General features: G+C 40.9%; 1 protein-coding gene across 2 annotated transcripts in view; it reads left to right on the top strand.

The window, feature by feature from the left end:
* The first annotated feature begins 634 nt into the window (after positions 1-634).
* arid1ab (AT-rich interactive domain 1Ab) overlaps positions 635-25,028 on the top strand; it is a 58,004-nt gene continuing 33,610 nt past the window's right edge. For both annotated transcript variants that reach the window (XM_084918490.1, XM_084918489.1), the window contains exon 1: positions 635-1,939. In XM_084918490.1, coding sequence (XP_084774616.1) covers positions 1,043-1,939 — 897 coding nt within the window. In that variant the 5' untranslated portion in view covers positions 635-1,042. The remainder of the gene's footprint in view (positions 1,940-25,028) is intronic.

Genomic DNA, 25,028 nt, shown 5'->3' with positions numbered 1-25,028 from the left:
AGATTCACAGCTTAAGCACGAACTGCACAGTTGTGGCTGAAATAAAAAAAAAATAGTATGGCAAAAGAAGGGACGGCAGAAGTGTTTTGATAACACAAAACAGTCAGTATTTAGCAGTGAGATATATAAAGAAAGACCATGAGCACCAAGCACGTGGCTATTTGAAAGATATTTGAAGTAAAAATGAAATGTGGGAAATTCTGGTTATTTGTAACGACAAACAGAGCTATTCAACATCTACTTTGTAAAGTTACGTGTATCGTAGCAGGTAGTATCCCCAGTATAAAAGCATACAACTAAAATCGTGTTTTATTTACTAGGATTATATTATGTATTATATTATAACGCATATTGATGAATTCCTATTTAAAATGAAAGACAGCACAGAGAATTAGTGTAACTTATTTTCTAAATAAACATCTCTCCAGGAGACATTAGCTTTTTATTAATTTGCGTCACTTAATTACCCTCTGTACGGCTGGCACTTTATGCTAACAAACACCGCTTCTCGAATACGTCGACGGTTTTATGTATGCGCTCAGTTCAAAGCGTATTAGACCTTCAATAACGGCTCTCCTTGTGTATAAACAACAGGGAACAAGCAGTCCGAATCCAGTTGCTGTAGATTCCGCTCCGGGTTTTTATTTTCTCGCGACATGTCGGTAAGATGGCTGTATCTCGCGGAGCCTCGTGCTGGTTTGGTTGATTTCTAGCTCGCGCTCTCGTTCTGTAACAGAAGGCCCCCCTCCAACACACACACACTCACTTGTGTCGGTTAAATTCACTTCCCTGGCTCTGTATTTATACATTTTTTCTTTCACAAACTTTCCCCTCTCTGTTTTAACTTTAAACGGAGTCGCGGTGGATTACCGGATACCGGTCCGGGCGGAGGGAAAAGGGGGGAATGAACCGGGACAACGGGTACGTTGTTATAAATATACTTGTATTTATATTCAATGGTTATTCGAAGTTTGATTGTGTGTGAGTCGCCGTGCTGAGAGAGAGGCAGAGAAAGAGTGGGGGAGAGAGAGAGAGGGATATCATGGCCGCTCAGGTCGCTAGCGTCGCCACTCTCAACACTAGCCCGCCATCCGAACTAAAAAAGCCGGATCGGGACACACAGGAGGAGTCGGTACCGGGAGAGAAACAGCATGAAAATAAGGAACCGGGACCTGACGGCGGATCTCCTGGGCAGAAGGAGCTGCAGGACGGGACCGATGCTGGAAATGCTGGGGGAGGAGGGGATCCTGACATGAAGAACGGCAACGGGAATTTACCCAGGGTAAATAATAATAGCAGTAATCAGAATGATACAGGCGGGCCCGAAGGGAATAACCATCCCGGGATGGGACACCACCACCCGGGCCCCTTTCCTCCACCTCCTTACGGTTACAACCAGCACTACACCCGGGCCCCTTTTCATCAACATGGCGGACAACAAAGCCCTGGCATGGCAGCTGCATCGGGGCCGGGCATGATGGACTCTTACCCCCCTAATTCACACGAACACGGCTACCCCAACCATTACAACAACTACAGCCCGTTCCAGAACAGGACTTCTTACCAGGGCCCGGGATACGGGGCCATGAATTCCCCGCGTAACAACCAGCCTCCGGCTGGGGGGCAGCCAGGCAAGCAACAGCCAGCAGGAGGAACCACAGCTATGGCTGCCTCTTATAATAATCAGAGATATAACATGGGAAACCAACAACCTACGTCTACGCCAACTTTAAATCAGCTTTTGACATCCCCCAGCCCTACCAGGAGCTACCCGAATTATCCCCAAGGAGACTATAACAATCAGGAGGGGGCCAACAAGGGACCAGGGGATATGGGCAGCAGTCAGTATGGTGGGGTCCATCCGGCTTGGCAACAAAGGACCCACCATCCGCCTCCCATGAGCCCGGGAAACACTGGACAACCTCCAAACAGAAATCAGGTAAACTTCACTCACTGCACTGACACACTTTGGCTGACTTAAAGTCTCTCAGTCGCTGAGAAAAAGCACTGTAGAGTTGAATATTGCATTGGACCAGCCATTGTCTATGTAGCAAGAGCTCTAAAATGGCTGCCTCTCTCTCTCTCCCAATACCACCCCTGCAATAGTGTTTAGACAGAGAAAGAAGCCGCATATTCCGTCAGAAACAACTTTCCGAGACGTGGGTATCGGTGTGTGTCCCTGCTTGGTACAGGGCAAGAGTTAGACTAAGTAGAACAAGAGTTAGCGGGGAGAAAGTGTGTGCGTGTGTGCAGGGAGATGAGGTGATATTTGTTCGCGGTATTGCTTTAGCCTCGCTGTCAGTGCTGTAACCGCTGTCATTTCTGCGAGAATCCGCAGCGAGTCCGGTTCTTTTCGGTGCCGAGCTCCCTCCGGTGCTATCAAAAGTTGTGTCAGTGGCTGTCGAGGCGATAAACAAGATGCAAATGACAGCGATAGCAGTTAAATAATATTTGCATAATCATTAAGAAAAAGAGCGCTGTGTCTGTTAAAAAGCCGCTGCAGGCCGGAGTAGAGATGTGTCTCAGAGTCGGGTGAATGGCAACAATTCCATCCCGATAAAGTGTTTACTCGGATCAAAGTGTGATTGTGACCGCGATTGATTCGTCTCGACTTGAGGGTTTTCATTCATTGCGGGATCGGTTCGACTCGGTTCGCTGTCTTTTTTGCTCTGCCTCTTTCCTCCATGTGCCGCCTGTAAACACGGCCCCGGCGCTCGGAGTTGGCAAAGTGCAGATTGCCTTTGCTTTGGGATTTGAATTATGGAGGTAAAATCCTGCTGTCAGAGCCAGGAGACAGTTGGTCTTAGGTTGACATGCGAGCCGAGATCTGATTGGCTCCCCCATCCCTCTGCTCTCGGCCATTTATAATTGCATCTAATGGAAGGCTGCAGAAAAACAGCCCCCTCTGCCCAGTGTTCCTCCACTGCGTAAAGAAAACATAGTCCCTGCCTCTCTTTTTTGATTTTTTTTGTTGTATTTATTATCATTTTGAGCGATTTTGAATGCAGCTATGTGGTCGTGTAATTAAAAAGAATTGTAAAAACATATTTATTATTCTAGTGATATCAACAGAAATCTAAAACACAAAGACTACTTATTTATCTGTAAATGCTACCCTATGATTTGGTTGCATTTTATTTGTGAAAGCATTTTGAGAATATAGTTTGCTCAGTTCCTCCCACTGCAGTAATTTGCATGATGATGTAGTGATGTGGAGTCACCGTTGTTTTTATTTGTGTGATTAACCTGGCACGTGCTCAGTCACTGCTTTGCTGTTATTGACCTGGCATGTAAAGTTTGGGGGGTTTTTTTCTTCATTTTTTCCCATTTTTGCTTGTGGGGGGAGGGGGGTACACAGCGTGCACTGCTCCTTCAAGTCAACTGACTCCAGAACAGCAGAGAGAGTAGGTGTGGTCATATAGCCCCTCTCCTACAACTGTGTTCTGTGCTGTTTCCAGATCAGGAGTTGAGGAGACTGGTGTGGCCCTGAAAGTCTTGTGGCCACGTGATGGAGCCTGCCTGGCTGCAGTTGTGTTTACAAGCAAGCAAGGTGTCAGCCAAGTGTCACAGCTTTTTTTTTTTTTCTTCTTCTTCTTCTTCCCGGCAGGTAGCCTAATTTACTTCCACAGGCAGAGTATGTCAACAGTGCTTACCTACATCTTTCTCTTAAGAGATAACGGCCCCTTGTGTAGTGTTTTATGCTACAGTTATGTGTCATAGGCAATGTAGGTAGGTAGAGTTGGATGCATTTGAGAATATTTTGTGGGTTTTGGCTTAATTAATTAAACATATATAGGCCACAGAAGGATGCTTTATCTGTGTACATACAGGATTGCGGGAGGCATAAAATTAAACTCTTTATTTGACATTTGCTTAAAAACAACATTTTTATATCTCTTCTGTATTCTCATTTACTTTCAGTGTCCGTTTTCTCAAAACATTTTGCACGTGGCTTTTGTAAATGAAACGTGATAGATGGGCTGTTTGTTTTTATTTCCCACCAAAAGATGTTTCATCAGACTTTTCATCCAGAGAGGTGAACCCACCACTTGTTGCTTTAAACTTTTAAGGCGACAGCTTTTCACACATTTTGATTGCCACTTTCGCTGCATCCACAACAAGTTAAATTGCCTGCACTTAGAGCCGGATGGTGCACAATTGTAGAGTGGCTGCAGAAGTGCTCAGTTCAGTGTGTTTTAGAACAAACACCCAGATATTCCGCAGCAATTGGACACGGGCCGTGTTTGCTTATCGCCATCGCTTTATACAAAAAAAACCCCCACATATTCCAGGACGGATGAGGGGTGTCGTGCTGAGTGCGCCCATCTTTCTCCGGAGGGCCACTCGCTGCTGTTTCCAGGAAAGTTAGGATGCTCCTTTTTACGTTCAGTTTGTCACCTCCAGCATGTGGAATAGTGTCTGTGCCCGGGGACGGCATTAAATTTAGGCAAACTGGGAATTGCTGCTGTCAGGGTGGATGAGTTCAATTTGAGCAGGGTCCAGCCTTTATTGCTGTAGAGTTGCCATATTTACATCACTTGCTTAAATATTGGATGTCGGCAGTTAGATACATGCAGATTACGTTCCTGACATTGCATATATATTAAATAGCGCACATCTGAATCCTATCTCGTTTTATTTCTTTTCAGTTGAATATATTTTAGAAAACCTTGCACATTTTTCTAAGTGTCAGTGTGTCTAAATGGCATTTCTTTCATTTCTAAACTGAGCATTCATCAGGTTTGCGTAGTACTCAGGGTGTCAGATTGAGAGTTATGAACTTCAAATAACCCTTTTTTATATTTTCTATCATATCTGATTGTGTCAAAGAAATGCCCTGCCACCTTTCTTGGAATTTGTTGCTATGTTTGTGGTCGGTGATAGATTGTGTTAGCACAACATCTTTAACTGATTCAAATGATATTTGTGGGGGAGCTTTAATTAATTATTAAATACGCTATAGAAGGTGCTCAGCTGTAAATATTTTAATTGTCAAGTACCTTGTTATTGCAGTGTTTCCCACACAGACTATACTTGGGCAAGCTGCCCAAATGTAGGGTGCCCTAGTGTATCTTTTTATTACTTTATCCATTCTTTTTAATGGTAGTGACCAGAGTCACCCTTGGGTAGGGTGGTTAGGTGCCTGCTGTGTTGGTCCTCGATGTCGGTCCGCTGTTTGCAGTGTCACATCCTGTAGTTTGACAGAACTCCACAGTCTTAAACCACACCAGCTGTAGTTCTTGTTTTGCTCTATAGAACCACCATAAGCTAGAGGGCAACTCTAACCAGACCCTGGAGTTCGTGGAGAACTGGTTCATGTTCCACCATGCTTAGCCCACTAAGCCAGCATCAGTAGACCTTGCTTTGCAATCTGCAGTTGAGGGAAACACTGCCTGATATGCTCAGCTGCCTCTCCAGTAAGTCTCAGTGGTCCTTGTTCTGCTCTGGAGGTGTGTTGAATGCTGGGCGGTCACTTTAGTGTGAACCTGTGATGCAGGTGCCTCTACTGCACTAATTTGACAGCTAAATAGCAGTGACCTTAGCAAACTGTCCAGCCAGGAAATGGTACTGGTCAGTGCTTGTTGGTTAGCAGTAGGTGAACTTTCAAAATGAGATACTATGATGTGCCTCTACAGCTAAGTGTATGTGAAATGCTGCAATTAATTCCCAGAGGGTGTCAAACTCTAAGGCTACGTTCACACTGCAGGCGAAAGCGCATCAAATCCGACTTTTTTGACCCTATGCGACCCATATCCGATCATGGTATGACAGTGTGAACAGCACAAATCCGATATTTTCAAATCCGATCTGGGTCACTTTCGTATGTGGTACTGAATCAGATACATATCTGACGTTTTAGAAAGCGACTGCTGTTGAATGGTCATGTCGCATTAAATCCATCTTTTACGTCACTGACACAAGACAGACGCCAATTATCAGCACCGGAGAAGACATTGTGAACGCTTCCTGGCCATCCAGTGAAACTGTTGGGAAGACAACGTTGGAGAAACGTGAACATTTTATTTGTACTGTATAATCTGCAGACTCTGACAGAAATCTGCAACTATCCTTTGAAGAACCGCTCCTCTCAAAACAGCAATAAGGATAATTATTAGGCCATATGTAAATAACAAAATAACTTTATAACTTAAAGCAAAATTTGGAAACGTAAAGTCCAAAACAAGTCTTTATATTAACAGCCATCAGTCAAACAATACTGTTTGGTCTGGATCTAAACCGAGCGCGTTGTGTATGACGTCTTCTTTTGCGCATGCGGGCCACTTTGAGGGTTCACACTAGAGTGCGTTTGCTGTCACATTTTATTTGTAGTGTGAACAAACAGACAAAAAAAATCACATTTGATCAAAAATTTGGAATTGAGCATTAAGACCTGCAGTGTGAAAATGGGTTTAAAAAATACTGCACATGGATTGCTAAGTGTTCTTTGGTAGCAGTCACCCCCAGTGAAAGCAGTGAATTATCATTAAAATATGCAAACAGAAGTTATGATGAGCTAAAATTTGTTAATAGAATGATTTAGCTTGAGAATGCATTAGCTTTGTTTGTGTTTATGTCCTTTTAGCCTTGTATTTTCTCAATTTCTTCCACAGGAAGACTGATGTCTAATCCAATACTTTTCCTTCATTGGATTTAAATCCGTGGATGCTTTTCCAATGGGCTAATGAGCCTTCAGAGCAATTCCTTGCAAAAGAATTCAAGGTTTTGCTGGAAAGCTGGAGGATAATTGAACATTTTTTGGTTGTTAAGCAAATGTAAAGGTAGCAATGACTGTATTTTAGCAGAAGGCAAAAGGGCTTTGACAAACTATCATTAGTGTAACTGAACTGAGCAGACTCACAGTAACTTTAACTCTACAAGAGTTTGTCTTGATGTCAGTGGTCCAGGTGCAGAGAACACATTACCTTAATGGATATGATCTAAGACATGGTGTGTGGAGGACAGGACCTTTCACTAAGGGCAAATAAACACATGTGGGACCCAGACTGTTTTCAAATCATAGCAAAGATATGTCACATGAGGCCACTGCTACATGCTTGTTATGTTTAGTCAGGGAGATTGTATGTTTGATGTCTGACTGCAGAGTTTGATGTGGCAGTCAGTAGACCAAAGTTCAGGTCAGTTTTTCACAGGCTACCCTCTGCTGAAGTGCTGCCGACTACATTTCAGCAGAGTTTATTAAAGGCTTCAGCTCTTCTGTCATTAGCAGTGGCACGATCAGCCTTTTAATTGGTGGCTCTGGTAATAATTCAGCAGCTGTTGTTTTTTTGTTGTTGTTGTTGTTGTTGTTGTGTTTTTCAACAAGCCACTCACCTGCCTTGGGCCACCTGCTCAAGATGAGTTAATGCGTTAATTGAATGGTGGATAAGGGCTCATATTATGGGTTTCCATAACACCTTGCACACAAACAAATACTCTGAAGTGGATTGTAGTGGATTTGTTTTTTTTTTTGCTTGTTTGTTTGGAATGGTGTAACGCCAGGTGTGTCCCCCACCTCCCACCACCACCATCACCAGAGATGTTCAAAAAGTTTCCCTTTTGCACGGGTAAGGCCACAGTTACACATTTATTCGTTTATTTAATTAACCAATAATGACAAAGCACAATAAACAAAGTTGTAGATTAACTTGGATTTATTGTTATTATTATTTTTGTATGTACTGTTTGAGAGCGTGGGAATTTGTAATGACATTGTTTGCTGCTGAGAAAATTCTAATTTGCATTTGGTTTGAGTTATTTTTTTAGTTTATTTTTTCCACTTAAAAATTGAATTAGAAAATAAGTGAAGATAAGAGAATATTTCCATAGCGTCAGTGACTAGTTTCATTTCAGTCTTTGCCAGCTTTTTTGGGTCCAGCCTCTTGAATCTGTGGAAAATTATCTCTCCTAAAATTAAGCGTGCATAGTTGCCTCAGTTTAGTCATTGACAGGAGTACCACTACTGAGATACAGACTGTTTATACACATCACTGTATAGCACACTATCTACCGTTATTCAGTCGCTTGAGAGCCTAATGCTGGTCTTTGACAGCTGGGCCAGCAGTTTCTGTTTTGTTCCTGTTCACTAAACACAACTCCCAGTTCTAAGAAAACACACAGCGCAACTTCCCACTACTGTTTGGACCCCTGTTTAATAGGGCTTGGTGCCGTGGAGAAGAGGAACACTGGGCATTCGAAAAGGAAGTTCACTCTCGGCTCTTTAGTCTGCTCTGCTGAGTAATGATTCTCCACAGGCCTCATGGACAGCATGCTGCCTCCTGGCAACTGTATTTGTGTGTATGTGTGTGTGTGAGAGAGAGACTGAATAGTGTGTGTGTGTGTGTGTGTGTGTGTGTGTGTGTGTGTGTGTATGAGGGAGAAACGGTGTCAGTGATACCCGGGGGAGGGGGTGGTGGTGGTGTTTTGTGAATGATCTTCGTCTGCCCCTGACAGCTGTGTGTATTTCTGTGTAAAGTGCAGCAGTTATGTGGTTGTTGTGTGTTTGTGTGTCTGCCACTGCCTCAGGATCCTCTGACCTGCTCTTACTCCACGTGTCACCAGCCATCCGTCTTTCTTTACTAACATCGCTCTTTTTTTTTTTTTCTTCTCTCAGCCACAGCACACAGCTGTGTGGTCCAGCTCAGTGTATTTTTGTTGTTCTTTTTTTTGTTTGTTTTTTTCCTCAGCTCCTTGATGTTCCACCGGCATCTCCCAAACTTTATTGATTTCAAGTTGTCTCTAAAACGGTTTGTGTTGGGAGTCTTTGGTTTAATGACTCAAAAGGTTAATACAGACACTGTCATGGTGGAAATGACTCGATCTGAATAATTGTATCCTCTTTGTTGCAATTGAAAATACATTGGGAAAAACAAGCTGCTCGTGGACAAATGTCAGGCTTGGGCTATTGCATCAGGGCATGCTGGAATGTAAAGGTAATTCATTTCTTTTGACATTTACCTTCTAAAAATGCTTCGGATTAGCATAGTAATATCCTTCTCTGGGCCTGTGTGGGACTACAGACTTCATTTACATGACGTATGGTGTGTGTGTTTTTATGGAATAAAGTGGTTAACCTTTAAATGGGTGCAGTTGTTGATACTCTGTGGTAGAGAATGATGCTTCCTCCCAGCTTTCATGCAGCTCTCACCTTTGATCTCCGCAAAGGGGGGAAAAAAGCCAATGGCTCATCTATAAAGCAGGGGGAAAGGAATATAAGGGCACAAGATGCTGCTGATCTTTCTACCTTAATTTCCTTTGTGGAACTCGGCCGTGATGTGAGCTGGAGGTGTAATTGTGCCCGCTGGTCATTACCTCGCTTTCTGTTTTGCCTAATGTGATATTCACATGGGTTTTTTTTGTTTGTTTTTTTCGTTGTTGTCAATAAAAGCAAAGCTGTGGAAATGACAATTCCTGTGAAAGCCCCATGTTTGAGGGGAAAAAATTCTGTTAGTAATAGATAGAAAATAAATGTGTAACAGTGAGGTAATAAAAAGCTACAACATCAGAAGCAAATGAGAAAAAAAGATTTTCTGCCTTTAACAGATTAGTTAGAAAGTAGTATTAACTGTTCTAATTAATGATCATTTATCTTTTTTTCAACGAATACAGTTGGTTGAACTTTTCAGATGTTAGTACAGTCATTTTCTTTTTTTATTGTGTGACCTGCAATTTCTAATTTTGTGTGAGTCTGACTTTCAGTCTTGCTACAAAGCATATTTTGTTATATAGAAAATTCAGTTTATAGTAAAATTAAAACAACAACAGTAATTTGTTAACTTTTATAGGTTAGTGAACCTTGATCGCTCTGACAAAGATCAATATACTGTAAAGTAGTGTTGGAAAAGAACTTGTTAGCAAACCTCCAGAATTCTAGGTAGCACTGGGTGTTTCTTTCTCACTCTGCCTTTGTGCACTTCAAAAAATGCAGACTAAGCTTAATCTATCTTTGACCACAATAAGATCTGAAATAACTCCCAACGAAGGAAAGGAGATCTGATCCGAGTCTTTGGTGAAAACAAGCAAACAAACAGAGGGCATATTGCTCATTCTCAAATCAATAACTGATCATAGGGAGTATATGTTGCAGACTGTGTAACTGCTTTGTAATTGTAATGTCTAGGTATGTTTTCAGAGAGTCACTGCTGGATACTTTGACATGCACACAATACTGCTAGATAAAGTATTTTTTTTAAGCAACTGGTTCCACATTTCTGTTTTTTCACATTCTTAGTCTTTCATGTTAACAACTACAATTTTTGGGTTTTGGACTATGACAAAGCGGCTATGTTTGACAGTTTTTAAGAGTTTGTAGATGAAAAGATGAAGTGTCTGATAGAGGAAATAACTGATTAGTTGGCAGCCTTGAAGTGAATCCCCTCTGGACTGTCGGTGAGATAAAACTTAAATGTCACTTTTGTGTCTGGAAATGTAAGAGGCAAGCTTTACTGCTCTTTGACACTAGAGATTATAAAGTAATCTACTTAACAGTTTAATTGACAGTGCACATAATCAGTAGCAACAACCTTAGCAGTAACTGACATCAGAACAGTTCTTACTGCTGGAGTCTGACTTAGACTCTGTTTAAAGTTCAAAATGATGCTATTAAAAGTAAGGTACTTGTTGTTGCTTGACATAAAATAAATATCATACACTTTTACAATAAAAACAGGCCACATTCCAGTTCAGTATCACAGTTGGTTCCTGTACCAGGTATCAGCAGCCTGTTTGGTTGATGGTTTGTTGGGCACATGGATGTAGGTGCAAAGTTGCACAGGGACAAGCAGAAGAAGCAGTTTACTAGCGGTATTGTTTCTGCCTTGTGTAGCAGGTGATTTCTGATGTGCCAGGCTGCTGCTAAGATTGTGCTGCTTTGTTGATGCCTATGGTGGCATGGCTGTAGAAAGAACAGTAACGGGCGTTGACATATTTGTCTCTCTACCTGGACATTTGCATGAGCGTGTATGTGAGAGGCGATTCTACCCACAGGAGAGTGCAAATTAACAACCCCAACGGTCTCACCACTCCAGTTTACTCTCTCTCATTTGTTTTGAAGCGTGTTGAGAACAGTTTTTTTCTTTGTTTTTTTTTTACAGCTGTCTAGCTTTATTTATGTATGTGTTTAGATTATTTTAAGACTAGAAAGCCCTGCTGTAAAGTACAAAACCCCTTTTATTTCATTAAAATGACCCGTCTGTGATTCAGATTATGACCAGGCATGTTTTCCTTATGTTGACAGAGTGTCTGACGTCAGCATCAGAGTTGTGACTCTAACCATGAGGCAGCCAGTGACCCAGCCAGGTCCTTAAGTGGCTTCGCCTCATTCAGCAGCCAGGGTATTTTTGGCATACTAGTGAGTGACACACTTATCGTAATGGGTCGTCCAGGGTTCCAATGGTCAGCCTGAATAAGCATCCTTCTCGGCAGTGCCTGCTGAGCCTCGGCAACGTGATGTAACCGATCGCTGTCTTGCCTCCAATGCTGACAGAGCATTGGAGGAGTTGCTGTGCCCGCTAACCCATCGAGTGGCTTATCTCTGAGCAGGAGAGAAGAGCAGAGACCACTTTTTCTTCCATGAGCGTTCCCGTTAAAGTGTTGGTGTGACCAGTGTGCCAGTGCCACTCTTGAACTGTACTCAACAAGCCACACAGGTGTGCTTTACAGGATGAGTGTCCACTGTAACTACGTTTTAACAATATTCTAAGGGCTGCTGTGTAATTGTTAATGTGTCATTAAGTTTCAAATTGTTTCACAAGTTATAATTGAAGAAATGTTTTGGCTGTGTTTCACAGTCAAGGTGGGCTTAGTGTAGTTTAAATTAGTTCAGTATTCTGCTTTTTTGAAACCTGATTTGAAAGTAAAAATGCATTTTCAAAATGCCTTTTGTTCTGTTTAACAGTGTGTTGATAAGTTCTTCAACAAAGGTGCAATATACATGTATTACTTTCTATTACGCCACTGTTGCATGTTGAACATCTGGTTTGCTGCCTGCTGTTTCTCACCACATGCTGCACTCTTTCCACTGGCTTGCTCTCAGCCCTGCTGATCTCCCATCCAAACTCTCCTCACCTTGTCTCACTCCTGGGACACAGCCGCTGTCACCTGGAAATATATGTTTGGCCTGACAGTTTGACAGCTGGGAGTCACAGCCAGTGTTCACTCTCTTGTACCACCAAACCTTAACATTGCACTGACAGGTCAGGGAGTTTTCCTACGCTTTTTTTGTACTGGGTGGTAACAGAAAGAGTTTCTGATCTACCTAATTGGAGAGCCACACACACTGAGTCATCAGTACAGTGTGGGAACCAGTTAGCACCTCACAGCTATGTTGTTAATCATCAGTAAACAGTCGCTCACATGTGCCAGTCGCCACAGTCATGTTGGTACTGATGTGTTGAGTTTCTTATTTTTAAAGTTATGGTCAAGTAACATTTTGGACAACTATACAGAATCATGATTCTGTATAGTTCTAACTACCTTTGGTCATGCAATGGTTAGTGAAGTCCTACTATGGAAAGCTCAGCTTATTCACTGTCATGGTTTTAGTTCTTTGAAAGCAGTCGCAGCAGAATGGCAGACACACATTGGCCATTGACTTTTAACGGACACGTCGTTAGCATGTTTTGTTTAGTCTTGAACTTAATGAATTGATGCTTTTTTTTGTAACAGGATAAGTGCAGTCACAGGAAACCCAGTGCCAAGTTTGGGCTTTAACGTAACACCCCAGCTGTATTCATTTAACAGAAACATGATTAAGCTCCTGTATTTAACACATATTAGCTTCAAATTTCATGGTGTATTAACATATATGTTTTAGCATAAAAATGTCTAATAATTGTTATAGCAACAGATCATATTTCTGCAATCTAACCACAAACCACTTTGAGACAGGGGAACTGGAAGTAATTATTCAAAGCTTTTCAACATTAATAAAACTGCTGACAACCTTGCTGTAGTTTTCACCTGCCTTCTCTACACATACTGTCAGAAAGCCAGGTGTTTCAGATTCCCCTATCTTTAATAGCACATGACTAGGGTTTGAGTGGTGCCTACTGGTTCTTTAACTTTATGAACTCATCAGTTTGACAGTCACACCATATTCACAGGTCTTCTTGATAACTTCGCTTGGAAATATGTCAAATTATACCTGTTTTTAAACCATATCTCTGGAGCTTTTCTTTCCATCTCGAGTGTGGATGTTTAAATCGGATATGAACAAACTTCCCTTCAAAATGCGTGGATGGACACAAACCACTTGTACTGTTGTTATTATGTCTGGAATTTCTCCTTATTTCTCAAACTGTCACAGAAGATGGCTGCCCCTCCCTGAGCCTGGTTCTGCCAGTTGTCTCTTCCTGTTAAACAGGAGTTCTTCCTCCCCACCATTGCCATGCTTGTTCATAGGGGATATCTATTCATACCTCGCTTCATCTTGATCTTGGGAGAAGTAGTTTGAAAAAATAAATTTAAGGTTGAGTTGTTACCAGATCTCCCATTTTTTTTGTTGGAAGATTGAGTTGTCTGAGCTCATGATCTGGTGGGATGACGAGCAATTTAGTTGTTATTATCTGAGTATTTGTTCCCCAAATGCAATTGAAAGTTCAAAAGCTACAAAGTAGAGCTCCAGTTAAGTTGTTTTTGTCAAACTACATTGCCATTAACTGAGCCAGCAGCATGTGCAGACACTGCTGTCTGTGCTGCCGCCACGGTTTATTTCTCCCTGTGTGATTGTTAAATGTCAGAGTAAAGTGGAAGCTAAAGAAAGAACCGACTAGTCTTTAAGGTTTTACAAATGTTCTGCTATCAAACCTTATTTTAACAGACCCAGGAATACCTGTAATATATGCGACATCTACCTATGGCTGCTTGTCAATGGAAATAAAAGTGCCCAGAAATGCAAAGGGTCCCTTTTAAGCAGCAGTGCTTTCCTTTATGCCTTTTAACCCAACCCTAATTCATGCAAGAGCAGCGTCTTGTTTTTTTCCTCTAGCTCCTACTTTTCTGTTGTCACCTCTGTTGTTCTTCTAAGCTTTAAATAGCCCTGGAAAAGCTTCACTTCTTCCTTCATCTCGCAGAGATGTGAAAGCAGATTTTGTCATCCAAGTGCACGAGTTCCCTTCTTCCTCTCCTCCCAGAACAGCTTTTGAGTTCTTTGGAACAGCTGGGTGAACATCTGGGTGTGTAGGGTGCTGTTGCCTCTGCTCAGTACGGATGATAGCACCAGCAGGCGCCGGCTGCCGCCCCCTCTACCCAGCCCAATCCTCGTGCTTGCTTTTATTCAGAGTCATGCAGTGGTCAGCACCAAGTAGAGGTTGATGCATTTGGAAAGCTAAGACTTAATTGTTTAATTGAGAATGTGCCCCCCTTCTTAGCTTGCTTACTGTAGCTTACAGGCATAGATTTTTCCACAACTATTTGGACACATTGGTAGGCTTTGCTTAAGCTTTCCTTAAGCTCTTCTGAACAAGCACTCTCAATTGTTTACTATGCTGGAGTTGGGACTTTGCTGTGTTTGGTGCTCGGTTCAGTTATTATAATGATCGCACAGTTTTTAACACCCCTGGGAAAATTTTAAAACTTGTCTTTTAATTCGATTTAAATAATGTTATGAATTATTAAGGTAATAAGAATTTTTAATAAGGTTTCCCAAAATGTAATTAGCCCTTAGATACTGATATCCAAATGGGACTAACATTACAGCCTGGGGCAGGTCTTGGTCATCATTTATTTAAATGAATCAGTGTGATTGGTCATTGCTGTAGTGCAACTTTTTTTTTTTTTTTTTTTTTTTTGGCATAAAGCTTCTGTTGCGTTTTTATATTACTTGAAAAAATGTTTGTACTGTGCTCATGTGAGACCTGAGTTCTGGTTTCAGGATGTTGCGTTTCCTGATATGTCACGTTGAAGAATATTAATTTTTTTTTTTGTTGTTTTGGTTTTATAAGAAGGACTTTCTTTATACTAATCACTATAGCCTTAGTTTAATAAATGCTAAATGATGTCAAAACATGGACAACATCAAGATCAGTTCATATTACGGTCTAATGTAATTAGGACACATATAAAGAGTAGGAATGGAAATGGGTTAAAATTACAGCTAGCTAAATTATATTCCAAATAATCTTTAGGTGGAACGTTTTTTAAATCCAGCTCTCCAAGTTTGATGCTATTTTGTCACTGTCTTGTATCATTTCAAAAAAAAAAATCTGTTTTAAGTCTAATCGTAAAAGTGCACAGTGTCTGTCTCCTAGATCTAAACTGGGAGCTGGTTCCACAGAGGAGGGGCCTGAAAGCTAAAGGCTCTGCCTCCCATTCTACTTTTAAGGAACCACAAATAAGCCAACAGTCTGAGAGTGAAGTGCTCTATTGGGATGATTTACAATGACTTTAAATTTGCTTCTGAATGTAACAGGGAGCCAATGAATGCAGTCAAGGACAGCTACAAGCAGCTTAGCCAGCGACAGGATTGCTTACGTGTAACAGTTTTGTACTCTGGGAGCGATGAAGGCTAGAAATTCTAAAACAAGTCATCAAATTTATTTGGATGTGAGTTAATGAAATATACGGTTTAGGTATATTTTATGATGATTTTGGTTTTTCCCTTGCATAAAAGATAGGATGACTGCCACCAAAATCAAAAACTATACATATTCCAGATGGGGGAATAGTTAATTTAAGCATTATTTCCACATTGAAGACACCCATAAACATATGAGTAGGTGAATTGAGAATAAAATAATCCCTACAGGTGTAAATGGATAAAAATCTAATAATACAGTATTTTTTGGACCGTAAGGCGCACCGGATTATAAGGCATTAAACGAAACAAAACAGTCAGATAAGTCAAACTTTACTCAACTCATTCCTCTTGCTTCCTCCACTTCTATACCATTGATTCATTAATGTTGAATTCTCTGGTAGCGGCTCTATAAACACTGGAACAACAGTATATGTTGTTCCAGTGTTTTTCTAATTTTTGCTTTGTAACTTTGCACTGTCCACTTTCTGCTGTAACAAAACAAATTTCTCACGTGTGGGACTAATAAAATGTTATTTTATCTTACATTAATGACTAATCTCATATTGCAGGGCTCTAGACTAACCTTTTGCCATGGGCGTACCGGTACGCCTAACTTTAAAAAGTTAGGCGTACCGGCACAAAAGTTAGGCGCACACAAATTTTATAATAATTTATATAATATAATGTGTTTTTCTGGATACACTGTGCTTTTTCAGCATTCAAAGATTGATGACACCGTGTCAGAGCACTGGCTATGAATTTCAGAAGGATCAGGCCTTAACTTAACAGAAAAGTTAGCAATAGTTCTTTTCCTATTACAGCTACATCCACTTCTGTCGTGCCTAGGCTGCTCACTAGGGCTGGGTATCATCACTGATTTCTATAATCCATTCGATTCCGGTTTTCAAAGTCCCGATTCGATTCAACTTAGCCTCAGACAGTCAGAAATATTATAATTCTGATCATTTATCAGTACTGACTTCATCAGAATTGTGAACATCACAGCAGATGCCTTTGTGTGAAAGTAACTGAGAATAAAACACAGAAAAACATGAAGGAGATTTTCCTGGTCTGGCTTTTTATAGCAGATAACCTTAAAAATATTCTACAATGTTCTGCATATAAAGTTTAAATTTCTTCAGTATTGAACAACAGAAAAAATAGGCTTTCTTGTCCGAGGTCATTTAAGTGAAAAAAAGAAAAAGAAAAGAAAAAGACAGCAGCCGACAGCGCTGTAAACAACGGTAGACTGGTGGGTAATAAGCGAATGAATAATACAGAAAAAAAAGATTTGGGGACGGGAAACTGTTCTTGAAGTACAGAGAGAGATAGAGAGAGAGCTAGCTGTGCATGGAGTGTGATTTTAATAGTCGTGGAAGCAAAACAGCAAAATTCATGACGACATTGATCAAATGTGAAGCACAGTTTGCTGCTTCTTTTGCTGCTGGCTCGGTGAATTTTGGTTGGAGAGAGACAAAACCTGCAGCTCAGAATCAGCGCAAAAAGACGTAATCACAGCGCGGACCGGACGCATCAGAATCGCTAAGCTCCGACAGCGTGTCCGTCTCCGGGCCGTCGGGTGAGAAAGCCGAGAAAGACAAAGTTGATTCTGATGCGTTGGTTCCGCTCCGTGTTTACGTCTTTGTGTGGAATCCGTGTACCTGCTCTCATTTACTGTTTGGTTGTTGTTGAAATGGTTTTGTGAGCTTTAATCTGAGAATCTGGCGTTTCTGGCAAAACACAGTTATATTTAAAAGTCGATTCAGGATTTAATGAATTGATATCGCTTTATTCAAGCTACTCACCTCCCACTTCCACCTGCACTTTCAACTGGACCACGGCCAATCAGAGAGGTCCCGCCCCTTACTATCTCTGATTGGTTTAGTCCACAATAGGGGCATAATGTGTGTCTGTTGTTGACCACAGGGAAGGTTGCAGATTTTTTTTTTTTTTTTTGCTACCCGAACAGTTGGTCGCACAGGTGCAACCAAATATTTTTTTTTAGTCGCACCACTGAAAAATTTGGTCGCATTTGCGACCAAATTGGTCGCACTCTAGAGCCCTGTATTGTGGCTGGATTACCTCAGTTGTTCTCCCTTACTGAAGTTTGGTCCATTTACAGCAATTTTCCATGCGATTGCATTTGTCAAAAAAAACATCAGGAACTTTTAACAAGTGGAAAAAAGTTAGCGTTCATTCTCCAGGTTCACTGTGTTACGCTTTATGCTAACATAGCTGTGTCACTAGCGATCACTAGCACAGCATTATATACCATCTAGTCCAACTTCAGTAACCCTACAAACGTCACTATTGTGTAGTTTTCTGTCTTCATTCATGTTGGAAGTGATAGCAGAGCTGTACATTTTATTTTTTTCCAGAAATCTCTCAGTCAGAACATGATATAGCATGTTTAGATAACTAGCGAAACAAGCGAGCTAACTTCCTACTAACTTTCTGGTAACTTCTAACTCCGTTAAATTGAATAAATTCTGTTGTCATGGATGCCTGGATGTTAAACTTAATTGTTACACCTGGTAAAGCAGCAACACTGATCATTTTATTAAAGATGAAAGAATTTACACAGTGTTCGTTTGACTTTGGGACCTGACGCGGACGAAGTTTTGGACCCAGATTACTATGAGTCGCGAGGCTCCTGACTACGGTAGCCATAATGCTCAGACAATCCATCAAGCGGTGCGGCTTCGTAGCTTAGCAAAGTCCTACTAAAACATTTTTTGACAGATTTTTGAGCGCCGTGTACCACATAAAATCGAGGTCAGTAAACACAGCCAGAATTCATAGATAAGGCGCACCAGATTATAAGGTGCACTGCCGATTGTTGAGGATTTTAAGTGCGCCTTATAGTGCGGAAAATATGGTAGATGTAACGGCAATTTTTGCTGCTATACCATTTAAATAAATAAAGACAAGAGGTTTAATATTCAGCCTAGGTTCTTGGTCCTCTGTCTGCTGTATATGAGTTTAAAGGGAAGTGTTACCAGCATGACTCCTCACTAGAGCTGGGCGATAGAACGATAACGATATGTATTGCGAAATAACTTTTCCTCAATAGAAAAGTTAAACTATTGCGATAGGCCTCATCTCGCTTGTCCTCTTAAAAAAAAAAAAAAGAAGAAGAAGAACAGCTAATCCAAATTAACTAGCGCAGAGCCGAACCAATCACAGCCGCAGCGTCACGTCACGTGACTTGTTACGTACAGCACAAGTGCCAAGCCGCACGTGTATTTGTTTGGGAAGCAGCCAGCCACCGTGGCGCCCGGGTAATGGAGGAAATAAGTGTGCCGACTAGAGAAAAATCAACCGAGAGCGTGACCGAAGGTTACCGAAGAGAAAACAGATGATGGTTCCAATGCCGGAGAGATTGTCGAGCAGAAGAGCCATAGAAGTTCCGTAGTGTGAAGGTATTTCGGCTATTTCAAGTCTGACAAAAAACAGAGTAGCGCGCACTGTAAATTGGGCCGAAAGCAAGTCTGGAAATACAATAAACCGGTGCATGCTCAATCTCTGACTGGAAGCGCTAATTCGTCATTCGGCTTTTGTCAGACTAAAGTAACTGTTAAAACTGTTTGAAAAGCTAAGCTATACAACAAGGAGAGATTGAGAATTTCCTTTTAGTTCTCAGTTTATTTGATATTGACAAAAGTTAGTCAATTTTGTCTGTTCTTCTGTAAAACAAACTAAGATTTATTTTTAGAATTACTATTTTGTTTCTAAGTGGAATTGACAATTTAGTAGTCTGTTTTGTTTGTTCTATTTTGAAACTTAAACGCTTTAGCGGCTGCCTTTTGTGTAGTTTGCAATATTTGCCTTTATTTATCTGAAACAGTCTCATGTTAAGTACATCTACCCTGTTGAACTTATTATGGGAAATAAATATTTAAATCAAAACAAGCTGCTGATTATTTCACATTTTACTTGTGAGCAACGGCACATTTAAATCTTACAAATATAGTTATTTGGCTTATATCGTGATATATATCGTTATCGCCTGAAATGAAAAAAACATATCGTGATATGAAAAAATCTTATATCGCCCAGCTCTACTCCTCACACAGCTATAAAAATGTCACTAGAGAAAGTGGATGAGGAACACCGTCGCTTACTGTGGAGGAAAGTGCTTAACCCTTCACTTGTACAGCGACAGTGTTCGGAGCTTAAACAGTGAAGTCGGGTCACACTGGGCAGCTCCCACTGTGAACGTGAGTGCCGGCATTAACGTGGGGTCAGTTTTCGCTGCGCAGGTTCACATGACGGACCCTTAGAAACAAATCATAGCTTCTGACTTGACATTGGTGATAAAGAGCAGGATATCCTCTCTCTTTATGGATGTGACTTGTATGACGTAGCCACCGTCTGAGAGGGGCCGTAGCCAGCATGTGTTGTTGCTGTAGTGTGTTTGCATGTCCAAGGGCTTTAACACTGAACAGTAGTGTGTGTGTGTGTGTGTGTGTGTGCCGAGTCAAGGCCATGTGGCTGTGTGGCGGATTAAATTAGCAGCAGTCCCCACCCCCCCCTCGGTCCATCTGCTCTGCTTGGCCCCATAGACTCCAGCTTTGCACTCAAGCTTTGCCCCACCCACTTCACCCTCCCCAGTGCCTGACAAATCCCTTTCCCCAACCCCATGTCACACACGCGCTTTTGACTAGTTGCTATATCCACCAGCAGCCCCTGTTATCATGACACAATATACTCCATGCAACCTCTTCTGCCAAGAGTGCTCTGGCTTCCCTCTATGCAGATTAGCCATGTGCTAATTGTAGTTATTTTTTTTATGGAACAGAGGGAAAAAAAGGAGGGGAAGCGTTTCATTCAGAACTGATTAGATGACTGAGCAGAAAAGGAAAGAGTACCGTGTTGTGGCTTGAGACGTAATCCAGCACGCATAGTTAAGGCTTCTGTGTGAGGAAGGTTTGTTGTAAACCTTTAAGTCACGTCGAGTCAAGAACAATGTGCCAGGAGTTTAGTGAGATTCTGCCTGCAAACAAACACCTCAGAGACTTGAACTGATTCTGATGAGGGGGTTTGTAATACATTTTGATGAGTACATTTATACTGATATCCTTGGTTTTAGTGTAAATTTTATTGCTTTAAATCTGTTATATATTATTCATGAGGAAATATAGTTCTAATCATTTTTGCAATGCCAAATTATTTCCATAGAATACTGGTTACTGGCATATTTTCATCTTTCGTATGATAAGATGCCAGTGACCTTTCTAAAGGTGTAAAAAAACAAAAGAAAAATCAACCTGACAGGAAAAAGTGGTTGCTGCAACACTTTGTCACATACCTTTTGATCTGTGTTTGTCAGGGAATTCCCCTACATAACAGAACTTCTTTTTTCCCCCCCCAAGTCACATTACTTTTATAATGCCATACTAAAAATTTAATACCCACTGAAAATGAATGTTAACTTATTTTACACTCTGATTTATGGCTAAATGCTGAGGACAATGACGGGCACACCACCTCGCCGGTTATATAACAAGCAGTCTATTTCATGAGACTAGAATATCATAGAATATTTTATTTGTAATTGGAATGAGTTATTTTCAGATACCATGTTTTTTCTTTGTTGTCTGATTTACTCTTTTATGTTATTTATGTGTGGCTAAGGTAAACCACTGGCATTCACAGGGTCATGGTAAATGTTAAAAATTAACGGACATCTATTATGATCCTTTTCTAAACCTTATTTTTTATATTTGGATTCTATCATAATAGCTTTGCATGATTCACAGATCAAAATAATTCTTAATTTATCTCATGCTGAGCCTCGCTACTGCTCCTCTGTCTGAAATGAGCCTCTATTTAACTTCTTATTTGCTGCCCCTCATAATCTTGCTACAGAAGATGTGTGACATGACCATATAAGGGATATGCTCTCTGATTCTCAGTGGCACCACACAGATCCTACAGGAGAAAATATATATGTATGTATGTATGTATATGTATGTATGTGTGTATATATGTGTATATATATGTATGTGTGTTGTGTATGTAAATGACACTAAATGGGGAAAGCAGGTTATAAAAGACAGTTATAATGTGACCAAGCTAATTTAGTGCTATTGTTACCCAGGAGTATATATTTCTAAAGGTTGCTAACATCTCGTAGGGTTAGCCATCAAGCAAGAGAGTGCTACCTGTTAATTTGGGGGGTTTTGTAAGTCGAACAATAAATATAACAGTTTCTCTGAGGTCTTTTTTTTCTCCCAAATGCTGTGTTTTAATGTTCAGTGTAATTTGTTTGGTTGTGTCATGCTAACATGCTAAAAGCCCTTTCAAGGTAACACCAAAAAGCAACTAACATATTAAAATTGGTGAGAGCTCTGCATAGTCTGTTGAATTTAATATTTGATGCATCTTTGTTGTATATGAAAGTAAACTGGAACTTAATGTCATTTTTTTCAGTCAAAACATAACATTTGAATTCTCTGCTGTACACTGTGGGGATTTTAACGGACAAAGTCAATTGGTTAGTCAAGAAAGGGGAAATAGTTCAAAGTGTTAAATGCTGTTCTAAAATAGACTCAAACGTTTATCATTCACAGAGTGGCCTTTGTTGAAAAACTGGAATTGAGAATCTAGCTTTTAATACTGTATGCTGTAAGAAAGTAGTTTTATAAATTCCATGAGATGGACCATATTTTGCCAGTAAGTGGCAGGTGGCAGGTTTCTCTGCGAGACCTTTATTGTGGCCATTTGTCTTTCAAAGCACTTGGATTCAAAGCACTTGAACTCAGCTCGGTAGTGTTGCGTGCCTTATCGTCTTTCCGCTGTGTCCATCTTGACCTCACCACTAAAACCACTGACATTCTCCTGTGATACATCAGAAACGATTCTCTTTCTGTCCTTCGCCTTGAACATTCAACCACCAACAATGCCCATACTGTTAAAGATATGGCTGTTTCACCTTGAAATCCAGTGTCCTTTTAAATAGATCAGAAACTAACAAATGATATGTATTTATCTCCTCTATTGGAATTTTTCCCCTCAACCTTGTACTGCTAATCTTTGCTAACATAATTCTACTTTTATTCTTTTTTTTTTTTTTTTTTTTTTTTTTTGGTTTTGATAAAATTCTCAACTTGAGGAGAAGCAGCAGTGCTAATTCTGTAAGCAAGAGAACGATAAACAGACTCTTGTATAGCATTCACAGGCCTCTGTCTACAAGATGCAGTAGACTCTTTAGTTGGGTTAAAGCAGACATTCGCGCACCTACAAAAGCTCTCTGGGAATTTGAAGGATGTGTAATGGTATGTCCGATGTGAACAACTTAAGCAATGCAAGGAAAATACTGGTAAACAGATCAATGAAGTGCCGAGCAGTAGGCCGGCCACAGCTATCTCCCAGCCTGCAGAGTACAGATGTGTTAACATGATCGAATGAGGCAGAGGTAAAACAAACACCCTGCGTTCCTCATCTTTATGCTGAGCTGTAAACCATATGCATTTAAACCCATCGAGCCAAAACATGAATGTGATAAGATTATATTGAGCGCGGTTTTCGACACGTCCTACCCATATTGTGTGGTCATGATGGCGATTCATTGGATTTTTGGAGTTTGGCTTCAGCTACTTTAATTATCCAAACAGGTTATTGAATGCTAATTGACTGACTACATTGCAGATCAAATTTTTCACATTGCCAGTAGTGTGATAGCAGATTTATAATTTATGTTTTTTTGGGGGGGTTTTTTTTGTTTTGTTTTGTTTTGGGGGGGGGGGGGGGGGTGTTGTGATGTAACGCATATGAAGGCCAAAGCCCGCAAAATAGGGCTCAAGGTAGTAGTTATTTTTTATGCTTTACTGATTTCTAAAAAGGTCAGTGACTTTGATCCAGTGACTTTGCAGTTAATTATTACAATAATTAACTTGTACGTAGAAACAAAGTTTATAAATCTGTTAATGCCGTGCTGCTCATTGTGGCAAGTCATAATCACAAATTATTGCGGTCAGTAATATCATCGACGATTAAAAACAGTTGCTCAATTCAAGCTTTTGAAACATCATGCATTTATTGAACTTTTTTTAAAGAGTGGATTTCCATGAACTCATGAAGCCTGTCAGGTAGAGACAACTGCTTGTCCCCACAAGCTAGAGCCTACACCGTGAAAAGTCTGCGGGTGTATCAGAGAAAATAAATACATTTGTACTGGCTGTATACTGGGAGAACTGGTCCACGTAAAGTGGAAAAACTGCAAAACAAGAGCATTATTGATTCAACGAATACGACAAATAAATTTTTCTTCTAAATGATGTTTTCATAATCTTTAGAAGCACAAATTGCGCTAACAAAATTCAATGGAGTGCAGTCTACCTGTTTCTTCTGCTTTTTCACCTCATTTTCCTACAGAAAAGATTTAGAATGTTTAATAGTTATGACTCAAATAATAAGAAAATGAAGCCTAATTTTAAATACGTTAACACACTTGTGAACAGTGCACGCTCACCTTCACTATCTCCTGACCTGATCAAAGCACCTCTATCTGCATCTGTGGAGTGGGTGATAACTGAGACACGAGAGGGAGAAGAGTGGTTGTTTCGGGAGCCGTTACTATGCACGTTCCACTCCGGGCTGGAAACCCCGATTGTAGTCAAGTCGTACTTGCGAGCTCTCTCCCCACTGAGCTGGGCGCCGAGCTGTCATGGTTCTTAATGGAAAAGCCAGTTTGTTCGCTCGTTTAGAAATATTCTCACTGCTGGCAAAAGTATCGACTGAAATTGGTGAGGTGAAGAAAGGTTGATTGTTTTATGGCCCAGTCATTGCTGGGAGATTTTTGTCTAAATGAGAAATAGATTTTACCTTTAGTGTGCCGGCTTTTGTAGTTTGTTTGCATGCTAGTCATTTTTCATGTGGATTGGAGGACATTACCAGTGATTCAGGCCTCGGTGGCACACTTTACAGATAACTCAGGAGGCTCTGTCTAACTGCTTAAGCAGCTCATTAGAAAAGAGCTATAGGATATTTCTGTCCAGTGAAAGAAACCGCTCCAGTTTTTTTTTTTTTTTTTCTCCTCTTGGCTCCTCATTGCCATAATTGGACAAAAGAAACTTTTGGAAATGTGTAAAAAAAAAACAGCAACAATGTGGTGTGGTGTCCTTTCTTCAAGTCTGGGGTTAAAAGTGCATTAGAGGTCACAGTGGAGCCTGTTACCTCTACCCCTGGTGCGGTCGGTAATGACCCAAGGGAGTGCAAGATACCCCATCCCACCTCCCACTGTTCCCACCTACTCCTTCCCTGCACAGACATCCAACACAACACACAAACACACACTCTTGTGAACCTGGAGGAGCTCAGGAGAGTTTGGCCTGGGGGAGGCTAAAGGGAAAATCTGGAGTGGAATATGTTATCTTGGATAATGTCGGTTGACCACGCTGACAGCTTGTTGATCCACCCCTTCTCCACACCCCCACCACCACCACCTCCAACAGCTACAGTCTTCCGCAACACACACACATATTTTCACACACTCGCAAACACACAAGCC

This window comes from Perissodus microlepis, chromosome 22 (assembly GCF_051167445.1).
Source record: "Perissodus microlepis isolate ML-2025 ecotype Zambia chromosome 22, ASM5116744v1, whole genome shotgun sequence".
In the NCBI taxonomy this organism is placed as follows: Eukaryota; Metazoa; Chordata; class Actinopteri; order Cichliformes; family Cichlidae; genus Perissodus; species Perissodus microlepis.
The sequence above is the reverse complement of the archived record's forward strand: the minus strand, read 5'-3'. Positions and strand labels throughout refer to the sequence as shown.